Source organism: Tachyglossus aculeatus, chromosome 19, assembly GCF_015852505.1.
Source record: "Tachyglossus aculeatus isolate mTacAcu1 chromosome 19, mTacAcu1.pri, whole genome shotgun sequence".
Lineage (NCBI taxonomy): Eukaryota > Metazoa > Chordata > Mammalia > Monotremata > Tachyglossidae > Tachyglossus > Tachyglossus aculeatus.
The window spans coordinates 6,331,730-6,353,377 of NC_052084.1; the positions used below are offsets into that span (position 1 = coordinate 6,331,730).

The 21,648-nt window shown below is 45.8% G+C and overlaps 1 protein-coding gene across 2 annotated transcripts; it reads left to right on the forward strand.

Annotated features, from left to right (window-relative positions):
- The first annotated feature begins 1,293 nt into the window (after positions 1 to 1,293).
- SDE2 (SDE2 telomere maintenance homolog) lies at positions 1,294 to 21,485 on the forward strand. Of its 2 annotated transcripts, none has more exons than XM_038761434.1 (7): positions 1,294 to 1,313; positions 10,794 to 10,911; positions 13,400 to 13,511; positions 15,487 to 15,656; positions 16,570 to 16,681; positions 18,490 to 18,958; positions 21,145 to 21,485. In XM_038761434.1, the coding sequence occupies exons 3-7, from the start codon at positions 13,411 to 13,413 to the stop codon at positions 21,364 to 21,366; spliced, it is 1,074 nt and encodes a 357-aa protein (XP_038617362.1). In that variant the 5' UTR covers positions 1,294 to 1,313; positions 10,794 to 10,911; positions 13,400 to 13,410; the 3' UTR covers positions 21,367 to 21,485. The 2 variants fall into 2 exon arrangements, with proteins under 2 accessions (XP_038617362.1, XP_038617361.1); XM_038761433.1 differs by lacking the exon at positions 1,294 to 1,313 and adding an exon at positions 4,062 to 4,173.
- Positions 21,486 to 21,648: the final 163 nt, after the last annotated feature.

The following is a 21,648-nucleotide window of genomic DNA, read 5'->3' on the forward strand; positions in this document are numbered from 1 at the left end:
CAGAAAGCAAAGGATGAACTGGTAGATATAATAATAGAGTCAGGGTCCCGTGTGAAAGAAAAAAACCCTCGGGAAGTGAGGAGGAGAACGCTAAGCAAATGTGGAGGAGAAAACACTGGAGTTTCTCTGAGTAGAGCCTCAGGAGAATTATTTGGAGCTAGGGGAGCCCACATCTCCAGCTCAATTTTGCCTCAGTTCAGGAAACTTGAAAATCCTCTGTTTTGGGGTCCCTATCCAGAGCCTCAAGGACTTTCCCTCAGTCCTGGAGACGGGGATTCCTTTAGGAGCTCATACCTCACCTCCCCATTAGGACCACACACATTGCCTCTTTGAGTCAGCCCAGTACTCATATCCCTTTAGTCCTCTGTCAGAATTGGGGAAGTACCTTCTATTAATAATTATGGTATTGAGTAAGAGCCTCCACCCCTAAGTTCTCCCCTAAAAGCGTCAGTGCCCCCCCAAAATATAGACACAACACATGGCTGTCCAGCTAAAACTCACAGTTGGGCAGGGGACGAGTCTAATTCTGTTGTATTCTCCTAAGTGCTTAATACAGTATATACATATTTATTATTCTACTTATTTAGTGGCTCAGTGGAAAGAGCACGGGCTTGGGGGTCAGAGGTCATGGGTTCAAATTCCGGCTCCGCCAATTGTCAGCTGTGTGACTTTGGGCAAGTCACTTATCTTCTTTGTGCCTCAGTTCCCTCATCTGTAAAATGGGGATGAAGACTGTGAGCCCCATGTGGGACAACTTGATCACTTTGTATCCTTACCAGTGCTTAGAACAGTGTTTTCACCTGTGTACATGTTTTGTTTTGTTTTGTTTGTCTCCCCCTTCTAGACTGTGAGCCCGTTGTTGGGTAGGGACAGTCTCTATGTGTTGCTGACTTGTACTTCCCAAGCGCTTAGTACAGTGCTCTGCACGCAGTAAGCACTCAATAAGTACGATTGATTGAATGAATAATGATGCGTATATATCTATAATTCTATTTATTTATACTGATGCTATCGATGTTTACTTGTTTTGATGTCTGTCTCCTTCCTCTCCCCTCCTCCCCCTCCCCCTCCCCCCGCCTTACCTCCTTCCCCTCCCCACAGCACCTGTATATATGTATATATGTTTGTACGTATTTATTACTCTATTTATTTTACTTGTACATATTTATTCTATTTATTTTATTTTGTTAATATGTTTTGTTTTGTTGTCTTTCTCCCCCTTCTAGATTGGTGAGCCGGCTGTTGGGTAGGGACCATCTCTATATGTCACCAACTTGTACTTCCCAAGCGCTTAGTACAGCGCTCTGCACACAGTAAGCACTCAATAAATACGATTGATTGATTGATTGAAGGAGGGGGCTCAGTCTGGGAGCTACTGTTGCTGAATTGTGCTTTCCAAGCGCTCAGTACAGTGCTCAACCCACAGTAATAATAATAATAATAATGTTGGTATTTGTTAAGCGCTTACTACGTGCCAAGCACTGTTCTAAGCCCTGGGCGGGGGGGGGGGGGGGGATACAAGGTGATCAGATTGTCCCACGTGAGGCTCACAGTCTTCATCCCCATTTTCCAGATGAGGTCACTGAGGCCCAGAGACGTTAAGTGACTTACTGTACCTCGTTCTGTCTCGCCTGTCCCGCCGTCGACCCCCGGCCCACGTCATCCCCCGGGCCTGGAATGCCCTCCCTCTGCCCCTCCGCCAAGCTAGCTCTCTTCCTCCCTTCAAGGCCCTGCTGAGAGCTCACCTCCTCCAGGAGGCCTTCCCAGACTGAGCCCCTTCCTTCCTCTCCCCCTCGCCCCCCTCTCCATCCCCCCATCTTACCTCCTTCCCTTCCCCACAGCACCTGTATATATGTATATATGGTTGTACGTATTTATTACTCTATTTATTTATTTTACTTGTACATTTCTATCCTATTTATTTTATTTTGTTGGTATGTTTAGTTCCGTTCTCTGTCTCCCCCTTTTAGACTGTGAGCCCACTGGTGGGTAGGGACTGTCTCTATGTGTTGCCAATTTGTACTTCCCAAGCGCTTAGTACAGTGCTCTGCACATAGTAAGCGCTCAATAAATACGATTGATTGATTGATTGATTGATTGACTTGCCCAAGGTCACACAGCAGATAGGGGGTGGAGTCGGGATTCGAAGCCATGACCTCTGACCCCAAAGCCCGTGTTCTTTCCACTGAGCCATGCGGCTTCTCCAGTAAGCGCTCAATAAAGACGATTGATTGACTGATTGTTCCGCACGTACTAATTGCTCAATAAATTCCATCGACTGATGGATGCAGAGCAGGGGGCGGACCACGACCTTATCAGAAGAGCCGCGCTCCTTATATAAGACCAGTGGGGAGCACCGCCTTAGCAACGCCTTAGCAACGCCGCGCCCTTCCTTCTCCTCGCTTCCCTTATCTGCCCCCCACAGCGCTTTCCTGTAGCGCGCGCGCGCAGCCCGGCGCCGCTCACGTGACGCCCGGGCTTTGGAGTCAGAGGTCCTGGGTTCAAATCCCGCCTCTGTCAGCTGGGTGACTTTGGGCGAGTCACTTCAATCAATCGTATTTATTGAGCGCTTACGATGTGCAGAGCACTGTACTGAGCGCTTGGGAAGTACAAGTTGGCAACATCTAGAGACAGTCCCTACCCAACAGTGGGCTCACAGTCTAAAAGGGGGAGGCAGAGAAAAAAAACAAACAAACATACTAACAAAATACCACTTCTCTGGGCCTCAGTTACCTCATCTGTAAAATGGGGGTGAAGACTGTGAGCCCCCCCGTGGGACAGCCTGATCACCTTGTATCCTCCCCAGCGCTTAGAACAGTGCTTTGCACATAGTAAGCGCTTAATAAATGCCATTATTATTATAATTATTATATTATAGTATTATTATATTATTATAATAATTATTATTATTATTAGAGGCCTTCCCAGACTGAGCCCCTTCCTTCCTCTCCCCCTCGTCCCCCTCTCCATCCCCCTCATCTTACCTCCTTCCCTTCCCCACAGCACCTGTATATATGTATATATGTTTGTACATATTTATTACTCTATTTATATTACTTGTACATATCTATTCTATTTATTTTATTTTGTTAGTCTGTTTGGTTTTGTTCTCTCTCTCCCCCTTTTAGACTGTGAGCCCGTTGTTGAGTAGGGACTGTCTCTCTATGTTGCCAACTTGGACTTCCCAAGCGCTTAGTACAGCGCTCTGCACACAGTAAGCGCTCAATAAATACAATTGATTTACTGATTTTATTTTGTTAGTATGATTGGTTTTGTTCTCTGTCTCCCCCTTTAGACTGTGAGTCCACTGTTGGGTAGGGACCGTCTCTCTATGTTGCCAACTTGGACTTCCCAAGCGCTTAGTACAGCGCTCTGCACACAGTAAGCGCTCAATAAATACAATTGATTGATTGATTGATTTTATTTTGTGAGTATGTTTGGTTTTGTTCTCTGTCTCCCCCTTTTAGACTGTGAGTCCACTGTTGGGTAGGGACTGTCTCTCTATGTTGCCAACTTGGACTTCCCAAGCGCTTAGTACAGTGCACACAGTAAGCGCTCAATAAATACAATTGATTGATTGATTTTATTTTGTGAGTATGATTGGTTTTGTTCTCTGTCTCCCCCTTTTAGACTGTGAGTCCACTGTTGGGTAGGGACTGTCTCTCTATGTTGCCAACTTGTACTTCCCAAGCGCTTAGTACAGTGCACACAGTAAGCGCTCAATAAATACAATTGATTGATTGATTTTATTTTGTGAGTATGATTGGTTTTGTTCTCTGTCTCCCCCTTTTAGACTGTGAGTCCACTGTTGGGTAGGGACTGTCTCTCTATGTTGCCAACTTGGACTTCCCAAGAGCTTAGTACAGCGCTCTGCACACAGTGAGCGCTCAATAAATACGATTGATTATTATTACAGCGCTTTCCTGTAGCGCACGCGCAGCCCGGCGCCGCTCACGTGACGCCCCGCGAGGGCGGTGCCGGAAGTGGGGGCCGCGCATGCGCACCCGCGCTCCCTCCCTCCCGCCGTGGAGCGGGCCGATCGTGAGGGAAGGAGGGGGAAAGATGGCGGCCGTTGTGGTGAGGGGCCCCGGCCCCACCTGCCGGGCCGGGCCGCTTTTTGGGGCCGGCGGCGGCTCGGTCGGACAGATGATCCGCACCTTCTGTTGGCGGCAGGTAAGCACCGCGGCCGGCCAGGGCCGGGACGCCGTGGAGGCGTCTCCCCCTCGTCATCATCATCATCTTCAATCGTATTTATTGAGCGCTTCCTATGTGCAGAGCACTGGACTAAGCGCTTGGGAAATCCAAGTTGGCAACATCTAGAGACAGTCCCTACCCAACAGTGGGCTCACAATTCTAAAAGGGGGAGACAGACAACAAAACCAAACAGACTAACAAAATAAGTAGAATAGATATGTACAAATAAAATAAATAAATAGAGTAATAAATATGTACAAACATATATACAGGTGCTGTGGGGAAGGGAAGGAGGTAAGATGGGGGGGATGGAGAGGGGGACGAGGGGGAGAAGAAGGAAGGGGCTCAGTCAGGGAAGGCCTCCTGGAGGAGGTGAGCTCTCAAAAATATCATCAGTCGTATTTATTGAGCGCTTGCTATGTGCAGAGCACTGTACTAAGCGCTTAAAAATATGGTACACCACGAATTTGCGCGTCATCCTTGCGCAGGATCCCCCCCATCTTACCTCCTTCCCTTCCCCACAGCACCTGTATATATGTTTGTACATATTTATTACTCTATTTTACTTGTACATATCTATTCTATTTATTTTATTTTGTTAGTTTGTTTGGTGGTGTTCTCTGTCTCCCCCTTCTAGACTGTGAGCCCGCTGTTGGGTAGGGACTGTCTCTAGATGTTGCCAATTTGTACTTCCCAAGCGCTTAGTACAGTGCTCTGCACATAGTAAGCGCTCAATAAATACGATTGATGATGATGGTGGTGTTCTCTGTCTCCCCCTTTTAGACTGTGAGCCCGCTGTTGGGTAGGGACTGTCTCTAGATGTTGCCAATTTGTACTTCCCAAGCGCTTAGTACAGTGCTCTGCACATAGTAAGCGCTCAATAAATACGATTGATGATGATGATGATGGTGGTGGTGTTCTCTGTCTCCCCCTTTTAGACTGTGAGCCCGCTGTTGGGTAGGGACTGTCTCTAGATGTTGCCAATTTGTACTTCCCAAGCGCTTAGTCCAGTGCTCTGCACATAGTAAGCGCTCAATAAATACGATTGATGATGATGATGGTGTTGTTCTCTGTCTCCCCCTTTTAGACTGTGAGCCCACTGTTGGGTAGGGATTGTCTCTATATGTTGCCAATTTGTACTTCCCAAGCGCTTAGTACAGTGCTCTGCACATAGTGAGCACTCAATAAATACGATTGATGATGATGATGAGGCCTTCCCAGATTCAGCCCCCACTCCCCCCCGCCTCACCTCCTTCCCGTCCCCACAGCACCTCTATATACGTTTGTACATCAATCAGTGCACAGCACTTGTATATCTGTATATATAGGTATATATTTAGACTGTGAGCCCACTATTGGGTAGGGACTGTCTCTATGTGTTGCCAACTTGGACTTCCCAAGCGCTTAGTCCAGTGCTCTGCACACAGTAAGCACTCAATAAATACGATTGATTGATATATACTTCTCTGAGCCTCAGTTACCTCATCTGTAAAGTGAGGATTAAGACTGTGAGCCCCATGTGGGACAACTTGATCCCATGGTACTGCCCCACCGCTTAGAACAGTGCTTTGCACATAGTAAGCGCTTAACAAATGCCATCGTCATCATCATGTTTGTACATCAATCAGTCAATCAATCAGTGCAGAGCATAGTACCTGTATATATGTATATATGTTTGTACATCAGTCAGTGCAGAGCACAGCACCTGTATATATGTATTTTTGTACATCAATCAATCAGTGCAGAGCATAGCACCTGTATATATGTTTCTGCATCAACCAGTGCAGAGCACAGCACCTGTATATATGTATATATGTTTGTGCATCAGTCAGTCACTCAGTCAGTGCAGAGCACAGCACCTGTATATATGTATATATGTTTGTGCATCAATCAGTGCAGAGCACAGCACCTGTATATATGTATATATGTTTGTACATGAATCAGTCAATCAGTGCAGAGCACTGTACTGAGCACTTGGGAAGTACAAGTTGGCAACATATAGAGACAGTCCCTACCCAACAGTGGGCTCACAGTCTAAAAGGGGGAGACAGAGAACAAAACCAAACATACTAGCAAAATAAAATAAATAGAATAGATATGTACAAGTAAAATAAATAACAAATACCATCATTATTATTATTATGCAGTGCAGTCAGCTCCAGCCCCCTAAATGGGGGAAAACGTTCTTTCCCGGGCTCCCAAACTGTACATTCAGCTGGAGGCAAAGGCTATTTTCAGAGCAGGGGAAAAGTGAATCATAAAAATGCTTTTCCAGGCGAGATTCCTAACGGACAAAGAAATAGATCAGGCGGTCATCTCATGAGCGTTTAGGAAAAGCGGGGAAGAAGGACTCTCTCCCCTCTGCCCGATCCAAATTATCAGTATCTTCTTTCCGTGGCCAAAAGCCTTGTCTCCCTCGGTTCATCCAAATTAGGCGGTCATGTTTGTACATCAATCAATCAATCAGTGCAGAGCACAGCACCTGTATATATGTTTGTACATCAATCAATCAGTGCAGACCACTGTACTAAGCGCTTGGGAAGTACAGGTTGACAACATATAGAGACGGTCCCTACCCAACAGTGGGCTCACATAATGATGGCATTTTGTTAAGCATTTAATCAATCAATCAGTCGTATTTATTGAGCGCTTACTGTGTGCAGAGCACTGTACTAAGCGCTTGGGAAGTACAAGTTGGCAACACATAGAGACAGTCCCTACCCAACAGTGGGCTCACAGTCTAGAAGGAGGAGACAGAGAACAAAACCAAACATACTAACAAAATAAAATAAATAGAATAGCTGTGTACAAGTAAAATAAATAAATAGAGTAATAAATAGGTACAAACATATATACATATACGCAGGTGCTCTGGGGAAGGGAAGGAGGTAAGATGAGTGGGGTGGAGAGGGGGACGAGGGGGAGAGGAAGGAAGGGGCTCAGGCTGGGAAGGCCTCCTGGAGGAGGTGAGCTCTCAGTAGGGCCTGTAAATATGTATATATGTTTGCAGTTGTAGGTTGTAGGGACCGTCTCTGTATGTTGCCAACTTGTACTTCCCAAGCACTTAGTACAGTTCTCTGCACACAGTAAGCGCTTAATAAATACGAATGAATAAAGGGGAAATGGGACAACCTGATTACCTTCTATCACCCCCAGCGTTTAGCACATCTTAAGCACTTAATACCATTACTATTATAACGATGGAGTTGTTAAGCGCATAACTGTGGGCAGGCACTGTGCTAAGCACTGGGGTAGATACAAGCAAATCGCATTGTACGCAGTCCCTATCCCAGGTGGGGCTCTCACCAGTCTCAATCCCCATAATAATAATAAAAATAGTAATGATGATGGCATTTATTAAGCGCTTACTATTTGCAAAGCACTGTTCTAAGCGCTGGAGAGGTTACAAGGTGATCAGGTTGTCCCACTGGGGGCTCACAGTCTTTATCCCCATGTTACAGATGAGGGAACTGAGGGCCAGTGAAGTGATTTGCCCAAGGTCACACAGCAGACAAGTGGCGAAGCCGGGACCAGAACCCATCACCTTCTGGCTCCCAGGCCTGTGTTACTATTCTATTTATTTTATTTTGTTAATATGTTTTGTTCTGTTGTCTGTCTCCCCTTTCTAGACTGTGAGCCCGCCGTTGGGTAGGGACCGTCTCTATATGTTGCCAACTTGTACTTCCCAAATGCTTAGTACAGTGCTTTGCACACAGTAAGTGCTCAATAAATACAGTTGAATGAATAAATGAATAACTCTGACCCCGCTCCCCGAGCAGCCCTTCGGCCCGGACCGTTGCTCCCGGGAGAGGCTGGGCAACGGGATTTCAGTGGCACTTGGTATCAGCCGTTGTTTCTCCCCACTCTGTTGTAGCCGCCTCTTCCAAGCACTTAGTACAGTCCTACACACCGTAAGCGCTCCGTCCAAACGGTCAATTGATTGATCGAGCAGCTGCAACGTGTGGGAGGGGCCTGTGATGGATGTCCCCGCGTGGTCGGTGGGCTCCCCACCTTCCCCACCCACCCCGGTCCTTAGAGTCACTCCTGACAAGGGAGGTCAGGGTAATAATAATAATAATAATGGTATTTGTTAAGCGCTTACTATGTGCTAAGCGCTGGGGTAGATATCAGGTTTTCCCACGTGGGGCTCACAGTCTTAATCCCCATTTTACAGAGGAGGTAACAGGCACAGAGAAGGTAAATGACTTGCCCAGAGTCACACAGCTAAGTGGCTTAGTCGGGATTCAAACCCGCGAGCTCTGACTCCCAAGCACGCTGCTTCTCAGAGAACATATTTACTGTTCTATTTATTTTGTTATTTATTTTGTTAATGATGTGCATATAGCTTTAATTCTGTTTGTTTTGACGATTTTGACACCTGTCTACATGTTTTGTTGTCTGTCTCCCCCTTCTAATCAGTCAATCGTATTTGTTGAGCGCTTACTATGTGCAGAGCACTGTACTAAGCGCTTGGGAAGTACAATTTGGCAACATATAGAGACAGTCCCTACCCAACAGTGGGCTCACAGTCTAAAAGGGGGAGACAGAGAACAAAACCAAACATACTAACAAAATAAAATAAATAGGATAGATATGTACAAGTAAAATAAATAAATAAATAGAGTAATAAATATGTACAAATATATATACATATATACAGGTGCTGTGGGGAAGGGAAGGAGGTAAGATGGGGGGGATGGAGAGGGAGACGGGGAGAGGAAGGAAGGGGCTCAGTCTAGGAAGGCCTCCTGGAGGAGGTGAGCCCGTCTAGGTGAGCCCTTCTAGACTGTGAGCCCGTTGTTGGGTAGGGACTGTCTCTATATGTTGCCAACTTGTACTTCCCAAGCGCTTAGTACAGTGCCCTGCACACAGTAAGCGCTCAATAAATACGATTGAATGCACTTTGGGCAAACTGGACAGGGGGCTGTTTGCCGCCCCACCCCCACCCCAGTTCTCCACTCTGAACCATGAGGGAGCCCACTCTCCTCGGTCCAGCGCTTAGAGCAGTGCTTGTTACATAGTAAACACTTAGCAAATGTCATCATCATTATTATTAGTATTATTACTAGGACAATATCCTTGGGTTCAAGTGAGCCAGTGGGAAGCAGAACGCTTAGCATTTATGATCATTAATTACCGGCTTTAAGGTCACGTCCGTTGCGAATGCAGTTTAAAGCGTCTACAGCTTCAATTGTATTCTGACTCCCAGGGTTTCCCGGTGGTAGTTGATCGGTTGAAATCTCTCATCATTTTGCATGATTTGTACTTCCCAATTCCTGGGAATTGGTACTTCACTGTTTAGTATTTGACAAATGGTGGGTTTGCAGTCCAATTACAGGAGCTGTAGAGAACTTGGACGATATCCATAAAGAGGAAATGTCTGTTTGCAAATATTGTGGTTTCTCAGCTTCCCCTTTTTTCTTCCCACACGCAATCCAGTCTACAAAATAACAGACCTGTTCATTTGCTACCATCTGAAGTGGGGGAAGGCTTCCAAAAAATGAGACACACTCTAACTTCATCTTATCAGTGAAACTTGTTTCAAAAATTAATCCAAATGAGAACAAAAAAAGTCAACTCATGACAGAAATACTGGTTAATTGTTAAATATGAGACAAAAACCTGAAAAGCTAACACACTCTTCAACAATAGTAGTATTTACTAAAGCTTAACAGATCTTGGAAATGGGACCATTTAAAGTACATCCAATTGAAACACTTTGACTTTGTTTTCTCTGAGGTAAAAATTGTGACTTTTGTAACTGCTCAGCTTCATGCAGTGAAGTATGTATCAGTGCTGTTTTCCTTCATTTGCAGATACTTTCCAAAATATTTACTATTCACTCCCTTTTGTGAGTTCCCAAAATACTTTCTTCTTTTTGAAGCTGGAGAAGTAGATAGGTGTCCCCTCTTGGATACATGCCCTTGTCTCTGTTTACTTGTCTCTACTACTTTCAGTGAAGCTTTTGGAATTTTTTTTATGATACTTAAGCGCTTACCATCTGTCAGGCACTGTACTAAGCGCTGGGGTAGAAGCAAGCAAATCAAGTTGAACACACATGTTCCACATGAGGCTAATATTCTTAATCCCCATTTTATAGATGAGGTAAGAGAAGTTAAGTGACCTGCCCAAGATCACACAGCTGACAAGTGTTGGAGTTGGAATTAGAACCCAGGTCCTTCTGATTTCCAGGCCCTTGCTCTATCCACTAAGCCACACTGCTTCTCAATATAGAATATGCAAAGCAGTTAGGAATTATGCCACTCTTGAACAGAAAGGCCCAGTTTTAAGTTGCATTTGGCCTGATGGTGTGTCCTGTCAGGAATAACAGATAAGCCTGGGTTCTGGGGCTTTGGGATAGAGAACCTGTGCAGATGAATTGATTCTAGTGCTAGTGGCTTGCTCAGTGCTGCTCATCCTCATCCCTGCCAGTCGTCTTTTTCCTCTGGGTCAGGCAGGAGGGAACGGAAAGTCTTTTTGGAGTACACTAAAACATTGTTTCATATATGTCACATGTTTTAAAAACAGACATCTTGATGCTATACAAAAGTAATTTCATTTGAAGGCATGCTTTAAATAAATAATTTTATTATCTTTAGGAAATTCCTGTAGAATGTTTCTACGTGAAATGTAATGGGCAGCTGGTTAGCTTTGAAGACGTCATCCAAGATGGGGCCATTTACAGTCTGGAGCCTAGACTCTGTGGAGGGAAAGGAGGTGAGTAACTACATCTTGACAATTGCAACCCCTTGGATTCTCTAGGTTCAATTAAGCTTGTGCTTGTTTTAATCTGCCATCATCTTCCGTCTGATAATCTACTTTGTGTCTCAACATTTCTGTGCTTCCTATGCGTTTGTTCACTCATGATCACTTTACATATTCGTTTGTCTGCACTTACGTTTTTCTTTTTTCCTCCCTATAAATGACTTTTGTATCTGTCTCCTTTGCTAAGATCCCCAAGGGCAGGGATTTACTTGTTCCTGCACTCTCCCAAGTGTTTAGTACAGTGCTGTGTGTAGGCTATTAAGCTAATAATTGCAATTGCTTACAGATCATTGTATTCATTATACATCTCTCTCCAGACAACTTATTTGCCTCGTGTCTGCATGGGGCAAAATCCATATGGTCAGTTCTGCCATATAATGAATGTTTTTGGCTAGAAAGCTGTTGAGGAATTAGGAAGTGTTGTTCCCATCACTTGTATTTGGTTAGAGCGCAGGGCAGTTTCAGAAGAAACAGATGTGAGCAGCATTTACCTAGGCAGAAGTACAGGAAAGTAGTGTGGCCGAGTGGAAAGAGCACAGGGAGAGACAGAGGACCTGGGTTCTAATCCCAGCTCCACTAATAGCCTGTTGTGTGACCTTGGACAAATCACTGAACTTCCCCGTGCTCCCTCATGCGTATACTCTGAGCCCCATTTGGGACATGGACCATCTGACCTGATGATCTTGGATCTACTTCAGTGCTTAGTACAGTGCCCAGCACATAGTAAACACTTAACAGATACCTTTAAAAAAAGTATTGCAATCTGATTTCTCCATAACAAAAGCTTCTGCAAGAACTGCTAGGGGAGAAATAGAAATAAAATAACAGGACATGAAGGGATTTTAACAGCCTTGTACAATAGACCAAGTACAGTGTAGTACAACTACAAGAAAAAAACAAATGTCCATCTACACGATGAAAAGCTCAGAGATAACTGACCTGACTCAAGAGGCCTCAGAGTCATTGTTGGCTGTTCTGTTTAGGCATCGGTCCAATGTGTAATGATAGGTCCACAAAAATTAGCTGAACCCTGGACTTCGTTTCTGTCACTTTATAAAATTACGGTGTGCCCATACTTGAACTGTTGCAGGCAATCTGGTTTCCAAATTTTAGGAAGAACGTAACAGAACTAGAGAAGGTACAGAGAAGAGCAACTAAGTTAATCAGCAAAAGGAGGATGCTTCCGGGAAAGGATTCCAGTCTGGAGAGATGCAGAATGAAATCTAATAATTGAATAATTATTAGATGAATTGAATAATTGCATAATTGAAATCTACCAAAGTGGGGAGTAGGGAAATTTAGGATTTCCTATTCACCAAATCCCATAGCACCACGGTTGAGGGATCACCCTTATTGAAGCTTGGAGATGGTAGGAGTTACAAACAAAATGAATCACTTCTTCAACCACTAGGTTTTAAGCAAATAACACTTGTTTCAAGTTGTGCAGACTGATGATATAAGACAGTTCAAAAAGGGGTTGGGAAAATTAATGGATGAGAAGGCCATAATGGTTTTTTATAGGGAGGACTTAAGAATTCCATACAGGTATTAGGGAGGTTGCCAAGGAAGGCAACAACCTCGTGATTCCTTCAGTAATCTTTTGCTACTGTTAGAGTGAATACTGGGCTAGATCGACTCTGAGTTTAACTCAGTAATGACCTCACTTAGATTTTTATGTTCTTAATTGGCCCAAACATCAAGTTTGACCTGTGCAGATACAAGCCATAAAAAGAATACCCTACTAGAAGAATCAGCTTCACACCCTAAAGCTTATTTCCCTTAGCTGTGCTATGCCTCCTGTAGTGAGTACTAAGTTCTGTTAGGAACAAGATTCAGTTCTAACCGTCCTTGTGTCCTCTCTGAAATGTTTACCTAGTTCTTCCAAATTTACAAGGCTTATTTGACATCTCAGAATGTCATCTCAATCAGAGCCTGTTGGATAGCCAACTACTGCTTAATATTCTGTTTCCTGTAAAGACTAGGCAGAATCTAGCAGGTGATTATCAGAGTGATTCATTTGGAAATCCCTAGAACTAACAAAAACTGGCAAACCTTTTTAACTGGTTTGTGGTTAACCGGGAGACCTAAGGTGAAGTTACACTGAAATTTTTCATTTTCTCATTTTTTCTTTCTGTGCTGAGGGTCAGTGTATTTCAAAGAAATTAGACACTTCATCTTTGGATGTTGTGGCTAGCAAACAGTTGTCATTTTTGGATTAAACGAATGTTACAAAAACATTCTTAGTATTTTTAATCTGTCTATATATTTTTCTCAGAATATTTAAATTCTCAAATAGCATTCCAAAGCATCATACAGTTTGTGACCATCTCAGTGTCAGATGGTGGTAGTTTGAGAATTCATTCTTGGGTATTTACTCTTAGTTTTCTCGGGTGCCAACAGGACCCGTCATGGCTTGATTTCATTTTACATTTTCCCTTAGGTTTCGGGTCTATGCTTCGGGCCCTTGGTGCGCAGATTGAAAAGACCACCAATCGCGAAGCTTGCCGAGATCTCAGTGGAAGGAGACTGCGAGATGTTAACCACGAAAAAGCGTGAGATACTTTTACGTTTCTTTGAAGCCACCTCAAAGCTGAATGCCGGCAGGCTTGTGTTCTCCACACAGGCAGAACTATAAACCTGCTATATTTCCTCTCAAAACCTTAGTGTTATTAGGTTAATTTTGCTGTTTAAATGTGGTGAAAGTTAACTCTTGAATCACTTAGAAGCCTGCAGTGGGGACTTAAAGTGAAGTGTGGGCTTTATCTTCTAAATGTTTGTGGCAAAAGCTACTCAGAACTCAGTTTATGTAGCTTGGTTTCCTTGGGGAGAGAGGCAGTGTTATCAGAGCTCCAAGAAACCTCGTTTTGTTAAGTCCCCTTTCCTCAAGATGGGCTTGGTATATACACTGGCCTCCTTCCCTGCCCCCATCATCACTAGCTCAATCCATTTATGGGGAGAATTGAAATTCCCTTCCACCTGGTGAAAACAATGTCGCTTTCCCAGCCTGATACCCGAACCCCGGCCCAGTGACCAGAAACTGAGAGGTTTCCCATGCCTGAGCCTCACAGTGATGATATGAGCAACCAACCTTTTGGAAATTGTATTAATTGGAGAAGAATGAAATCGCAGTGTGGGCAGGATGTGGGGAGGAGCGGGTGACCCAACAAAACTGCTTGACCCACTGCTCTGTATCTGTTACCATTTTCCCTGCTGAAAATGGAAGTCATCTTTCCAGTTTGCACATGGCTGTCTCTGGGGTCTTTCAGCACGGCCACTCCTTTTGTCACGTAGCTGAGCACAGGGGTGGTCCTTCTGTTCAAGTCTCTGCCTTAAGTGGAAAGGACTGTGAGGGTGCTGGATTTCAAACGGAGGTTGAGGAGAAAAGTGACGGTGCTGAGAGAGGACTGCAGATCTCTGGAGCAGGTGGGAGCTGGCAGGTATTCAGGGAACAGCATTGGCTGCAGGGGTTTAGGGTTCGCCAAATGGAAGCACTTAGAGTTGCCATTTAGGCTTGGATATGAGAGGAGCAAATGAAATGAGATTGTGCCTGCTTGTTTTCGTTGCTGCAGAAAATGTGTTTTGGGGTGGGGAAAGGTCTAACTTTAGCCACAGTAAATTGGCTTAAAAACAGAATTAAAAGTTGATCTATTTTGGCTGTACAGCTTCTCCTAAAGCCAAGGTGATATCCAACTATTAAGCTTTCATTGGGTTTTAACTGGGGACGCCTAGAACCCATTATGAAGGGTGCGGGGGAGGAGAGAGAGAGAATATGAATGCAGTGTTGCCTCAAAAGTCAACAGAAAAAACACAAGCCATAATTTTGAGTTCTATCCGTAGCATCATCAAAATGGGAAGAGGAAGTTGGTGATATCCGTCACTCTTGCTGCCTGGAGAAGGAGCTAGTGGAAAGAATCAACATTTAAAGGAGGGCAGAGGAGAACACTGGGACAGAAGCAAAGAAGTTCTGGGCATCTGTTCAGAAGTGGTGATGGGAGGGGAGGGGAACACAGCATAAACCTTGTAAAAGGCGAAACTGAGGCAGGATGGAAATGAAGTTAAGGCAGGAGCCATAGACTACTGTTATGATAATCCCCAGCAGTGCCAAGCACCGACAGCTGTTTATTTTGTCTGCAACTTTTTCCCAGTGAGTGATTGCAGATGAAGATTATTTGGGGGGTCCAGATGTGTCTTTGCCTCAGTTTCTAATGTTTCTCAGTTTGAATGAAGGAGATAGGCCGGACAGTGTTATGTCCTCAGAGCATTGTGTCCAGTTTTCATCAATTCTCGATAAGATGAAGAAGCCATAGAGTCCCCAAAAGAGCTACCAAAATGATTAATAAGGTGGAAAATCAGTAAAATGAAGACTTAGCTGTCTAACCTAGCCCCACACTTAACTGTCTTCAAGAAAATAAAAGGTTTTTTTTGAAGCAGATGCGCTCTCTTAAATCTCCTGCTGCCTGAACGGTGCTCTGAGGTGAGCATTCCTCTCTCTTTCTCGTGCTCTTCCCCTCCTCCCCCGCCTCACAGAATGGCTGATTGGGTAAAGCAGCAAGCAGAAAGGGAGGCTGAGAAGGAGCAAAAGCGCCTGGAGAAACTGCAGCGGAAGCTCACAGAGTCGAAACACTACTTCACCAGCCCCGAGTACCAGCAGCAGTGCCACGAGATGGCCGAGCGCCTGGAGGACTCTGTCCTGAAAGGTGAGAGGGACGAGTCCTGGGGGCCGCACTGCTACACCCCCCCTTCCCGCTGCTGGGCCTTCCGGCTGAACCCTCCCCTAGATATTTAGCATTTACCATAGTGAAGTGCTCCTTTCTGAATTTTCCCGGGTTGTCCCTGGAAACTCTATTCTTCCAAGGTGCGTGTTTTGGATAGAATGCCATTAGGGAGTGCTTTTCCAACATCATGCGTCTGTTTTTACCTTCCCAAGGGCTTGTACTCTAGTAAATATGACTGAATGATTCAAAGTTGATACCGGAAGGAACAGTGGTGAGCCGGTGCGTGGCATTGGCCAAGGTGCCTGTCCTCCTAACTCGAGTTGGCCTTCAGTCAGGGTTTAAGGATGAACCCCTGTGTCACAAGAGAACTGAGTGACCCTTGAACCAAGCATCTCCTGAGGCAGTAATGTGTTGAACAACTAGCCTGACTTTTTCAGGATTGTGATTGCCAGGTGCTGGGCCAGAAATTCTCCACAGCTGTGGGAAGTGGCAGTGGTATCTAAGTGTGCCCTGCCTATGTCTGCCCGCCAGGCCCTTCCCCTAGGGAAGACTTCCACCTCACTGCCCGCAGCAGCCTCTGTGTCCCTGCCCTACACTCACTGGTCAGGTTTACACAACCATGGCCACAGACAGAGACCTCAAACTGGGGCACACACCAGCAAGCGCACAGTCTAGGTCACAAGTAAACGAGCAAACAAACACAGGGAGGAAAAATGGATGACAGACTTCTGGGAACAGACCAGGAATGTCTGCTAGACATCATTTGAAATCTCAAGGTGAGTTAAATCCTGAAGCTTTTCAGTGTGCTCCATCACTGTCTTAGCCTTCCAACATTACCAGGTTTGAGAAGTATTGCTTCTGATCCGGACCACTGAATTACCCCATCTCCCATCAGGCATGCAGGCTGCCTCCAGCAAGATGGTGTCACCAGAAACCAGGGATAGTCGGAAGCGGCCGACCGAATCCGAGATGACAGGCGTAAAGTCGGAGAAGAGGAAGTGCTTCTGGTAAGCGTCCTCCACCTGGATGCCAGTTGCAGCTTTTGGGAGTTGAGGTAGCTTAACAACCCTATATCTTTGGGCTAGTTTCTTCTCCATTCCTCCCCCCGCCCCCGGCCCAGTGCCAGCTGAACTTCTAGGGAAGGGAGATTCTCCACATCAGTACAGGCTTACACTGCAGGTAGTGGAACTTCCCAGTTTGGGCTCAGGAGTTTCCATCATCGTTCCCCTTGGTACTTCTGTGGCACCCCTGCCCTTTTGGGCCTTTCAAGGCAGGTGGGGAGTGTGGAGAGGGAGTCCTGGGATAAGGACTCTTCTGTGGTTCACTAGTTTCATTTCAGCGTATGTGCGGGAGTGTGCTGCAGTGGGAGTGTCTGTCTGAATGAGAGTCTGTTTGTATAGATATGTCGGGGATCCAGACCAAAGGGAGTATGGGAGGGGTGGGAATCTTGGAGAAACAGAATGCTGGGGGGAAGGGGAGAAGACTAAGCCAAGGGGAGATCATCAGGAGGAGTGAAGTTGCAGTGAGGGGGTGGAACCCGGTGGAGGTGAGTGAGAGAAGAGAAATGCCTAACATAGGTGAAGACCAGGTACTCTAGAGTTGTTTGGTGATTCTCACTTTGTGTCCTAATATGCAAATTATAGTTTCAGGGCTACTGAAACTTAGTTTTTCCTGTAGGTACAAACTAAACTGTAGACAAAAATCAGTCATCAAACTGCTACAGCTCAAACACTTGGGGTGTATATGTAGACAGTTGGTACTATAAAATGTTATGTGATTTTTTGTCCACTCTTTTGTCTTTCTGTGTCATTCTGTCTCCTGTGTCTGCTGTTTATCTTTGAGGGCACCACACCACCTTCTCTCTAAGTAATTGTTTTGGATAGTTCAGCTTCATTTACTAGCCCTTGTCCTCCTCCCTCCTTCCTGTACTTCCTCCTCCTGGTGTCTCCCCTTCAGTCTCTTGGGAGAGATGGCTTTAAGCAAGTAAATCCTATTTTTCCTCCTCTTCCTTATTCCTTTTCCCCACTTCTTGTTCTGGCCCTCCAACTCTCCCCATCCCCGGTTGGTGTTTGAACATCACATGCTGTAAATTCACATATCTTCCCAAGCCAAATCTGCTCAATGTTTTAAGACCTTGCGTACAGGCAGTAAGTGATGGGATCAGGACTGGAGAAATGATAATTAAATTATTGAAGAATGAGTTTAGCCATCAGCATATATATCGTCTGTCTGAGCCTCATCCTGAATTTTTGAATTATTTGGGAATGGGTAGACATTCAGTAGGGGGAAAATCATCAGGAGTGGTATCACTTCCTTTTAACTTTTTCCTGGGGTCAGTCTGGTTCTCTAAAGTGGAAACTTAGTAGCTTGGTAAGGGAAGCTTTGGGAGGCAGAGGGATTTAATCAACATAATCTGGAACTGGGAGCTAGGAGACCTGATTCTCATCCCAGCTCTGCCATTAATGTGCTGTATGACTTTGAGCAGATAGCTTCATCTCTCTGTGCCTCTTCCCTCATCTGTAAAATGGAGACGATAACACCTGTCTGTGTGTGTTTGTTTTTTCCAAGAAGCTCCTTTACTTCACTAAGATTCTTTCTAACTGAACTGTCTTAGAGGCAGTATCTCTAGCTCCATTTAGACCATGTACTCTTTCCCTGAGGTCCTCCCCCATCACCTTCCTTAGCTACAGTGAGGAGGGGAAGGTCCCAGGGGGTCTGGCCCCAGGATCTCTCTCCTGTTGACAACACCCACTGCGTAACTAGGGGTTCCAACCTGAAAACGGTCAGCATTGAAACCTCCTATTCCCTCTGGCAGGTTGGGGATCGAAGAGCTGCAGGATGCTGGGAGCTCCGAAGATGATGAAAGTGAAGGTGGCGAGTCCCCCGGCACTTCGGGAGCGAGCTGCCAGCCTGCTGGCAGCCAGATGGATCTTGCCGTGACATCAGCTGGGTTGTCACAGGGCTCCGAGGGGTCTGTGGGGCCCAGGACTGAGGATGGAGCCCCAGAGAAGCCCCGGGAACTAGTGTCTTGCCCCGGGCATGCCGAGATGGGAGAAGCAGAGGCAGATCAAGGGCTCTGGGAAGAACCAGCTGAAAGGCCAACTGCCAAAGAAAAGGGAGAGGACCACATGGAGACAGGAGAGGTGGACGAAACCCGGACAGGAGCAGAAGTGAAGGAAGAAACCAGAGCAGAGATTACGGAGGAGGAAAGGACTGAGGTGGAAATAAAAACCAGAGCAGGCGTACAGGCAGAGGAGGAAAAAACTCCAGTTGCCAGGCAGGAGGTGAGCCAGTTAGAACTTCCAGTAACTACTTTGCCGCAAACTTCCTGAGGGGGATTTATCTTTGTCCCTGTCAACCCTGGCAGGAAATGGGAGTTCGGTGTACTCCATTTGTGGAAAGGCCTTTCAGTTCCAGGGATGCAGTCAACCATCTTGGCTCTGAAAGCGCCTTGCGGAAACAAAGCCCTGAAGTGGCTCTTCACCACTAGGTGGTGGCCGCGTATTTCCCGCTGGGTGTTTTTATTCCTTAAACCTACCTCCCCGCACCTCTTTCCCCTTCGGCCCCCACAGATCCCCAGCCGCTGTCTTGAATTGGGTGACTGTGTGCACCCTTTGTTCTCCATCTGTGATAGGGCGTGTTCCTCGAGCAGCGGGAAGAGATGACTGCGCGTCAGAGCACAATCCAGCACTTGATCTTAGAAGGAAGGGCCGGCCTCCGTTGCTTGTAGCTTTAAAACGGCTCCCAGTGATCAGCCGCTGTCTCCCTTGGGCTGACGTGAGAGAATCTTGCTCGAAGGTCACACGTCAGTCTAACAGGGCGGACAAAACCTGCCCTGCCGGTCTTTTCCACGTGGCTTCGCTCGGCATAAACACGTTCTGTCGTTGTGGCCGCTCTGCCAGCTCCTGGGGAAATGGTGGGATTCCTTTGCAGGGAGAACAGCTTTGCTGAGTGCTGGCCTGCCTTGTGGTCTCACTGGTGGTGGGATGGGGGGCCCGGATAGGACCCGGGGCTCTAAGGAAGCGGGGGGCAGGGACAGGAGTTCCCTGAATTTGAAGTGGCTTCATTCATTCATTCAGTCGTATTTATTGAGCGCTTACTGTGTGCAGAGCACTGTACTAAGCACTTGGGAAGTACAAGTTGGCAACATATAGAGATGGTCCCTACCCAACAGCGAGCTCACAGTCTAGAAGGGGGAGACAGACAACAAAACAAAACATATTAACAAAATAAAATAACTAGAATAAATATGTACAAATAAAATAGAGTAATAAATGCGTACAAACATATATACATATATACAGGTGCTGTGAGGAGGGGAAGGAGGTAAGGCAGGGGGATGGGGAGGGGGCTCAGTCTGGGAAGGCCTCCTGGAGGAGGTGAGCTCTCAGTAGGGCTTTGAAGGGAGGAAGAGAGCTAGCTTGGTGGATGTGCGGAGGGAGGGCATTCCAGGCCCCGGGGGATGACGTGGGCCGGGGGTCGACGGCGGGACAGGCAAGAACGAGGCCCGGTGAGGAGATTTGCGGCAGAGGAGCGGAGGGTGCAGGCTGGGCTGTAGAAGGAGAGAAGGGAGGTGAAGTAGGAGGGGGCAAAGTAATGGAGAGCCTTGAAGCCCAGGGTGAGGAGTTTTTGCCTGATGCATAGGTTGATAGCCACTGGAGATTTTTGAGGCTTCAGACCCTTTGGAGTTGGTGGGAGGTCAGGGTTGGGCGATTTTTTATTTTTGATGGAATTATTGTTGGTCTTGCTCAAGGCTCTCTTCCCCAGGTGGTCCTTTCCACAGTTGTGAAACAAGTGAACATAGCTACTGGTTTTTCATAAGAGGTATACATTCAAACATATTTATTGAACGCTTACTGTGTGCAAAGCAGTGAGAGAGTACAGCATAACAGACACATTCCTGCCTACAGTGAGCTCACAGTCTAGAGGGGGAGATAGATACTAATATGAATAGAATAAATAACAGATATACAGAGGAGGTATCTGGTAATTGTGGCCGTGAAGAAAGGAGTATAAATATAGCAGATAAATTAGTGAAGATGTGGTGAGCCAGATGGCAATTTCTTTGTAAAGAGAGTGAAATGCCATTGTTTAGAGATAATGTAGGTCTATGTTACCAGGAAAAGATGTGGGGAGCAGCGTGGCCTAGTGAAGAGAGCCTGAACCTGGGAGCCAAAGAACCTGGGTTTTCATCCCAGCTCTGCTACGTACCTGCTGTGTGACCTTGGGCAAATCACTTAATGTCTTTGTGCCTCAGTTCCCTCGCTGGCAGATGAGGATTCAATAACTGATATCCCTCCTGCTTAAACTGTGAGCCCCATGTGGGACCTAAATATTTTGTATCTACCCCAGCAGTTAGGGTTGTGCTTGGAACATAGTAAGCACTTAAAACAAATACCACTATTGTTACTATTTGTTTAAAGACTCTTCCTTTGTTTTGTCTTATTCTTTTCTCCCCTTCTCTTCTCAGGAGCCTGAGAAGAACCTCATAGACCTGCTGGCATTTCATTCATCTGCAGAAATGGAGGCTCTGGGTTTGGACAGACTCAAGTCTGAATTGCTGGCGCTGGGATTGAAGTGCGGAGGCACTTTGCAGGAGCGAGCCGCCAGACTCTTCTCCGTCCGAGGCCTGGCCAAGGAACAGATAGACCCGGCTTTATTCGCTAAACCTTCTAAAGGGAAGAAGAAGTGAAACCCAGAGTGGCTGATTTCTTACTGCTCATGTATGCCAGTGCTTCTTGGAAGGACTTGATCGCCTTTTGGAATATTTTCTTTTCTTTTTTTTTTTAATAAAATTATTTAATGACCTTTCTAACTTTCATTTTGCATTTATTACATTAGAAGAGTATCCTATGAAGGAAGGAGGGGCTGGAACATAAAGCGTATCGTTGATGGACATCTAACTTTTTAAAACAATGAGAATATTTTTGTACTCTCCACTGTACCTATTAGCAAAATGAGGCCAATTTGTATG

Excerpts from the sequence above, each read along its gene's own strand:
- SDE2 (XM_038761433.1), top strand. The coding sequence starts at position 4,063 with ATGGCGGCCGTTGTGGTGAGGGGCCCCGGCCCCACCTGCCGGGCCGGG. Across the intron at positions 13,512-15,486 it reads GATGTTAACCACGAAAAAGC|AATGGCTGATTGGGTAAAGC; the intron begins GTGAGATACTTT and ends CCCGCCTCACAG. Across the intron at positions 15,657-16,569 it reads GGAGGACTCTGTCCTGAAAG|GCATGCAGGCTGCCTCCAGC; the intron begins GTGAGAGGGACG and ends ATCTCCCATCAG.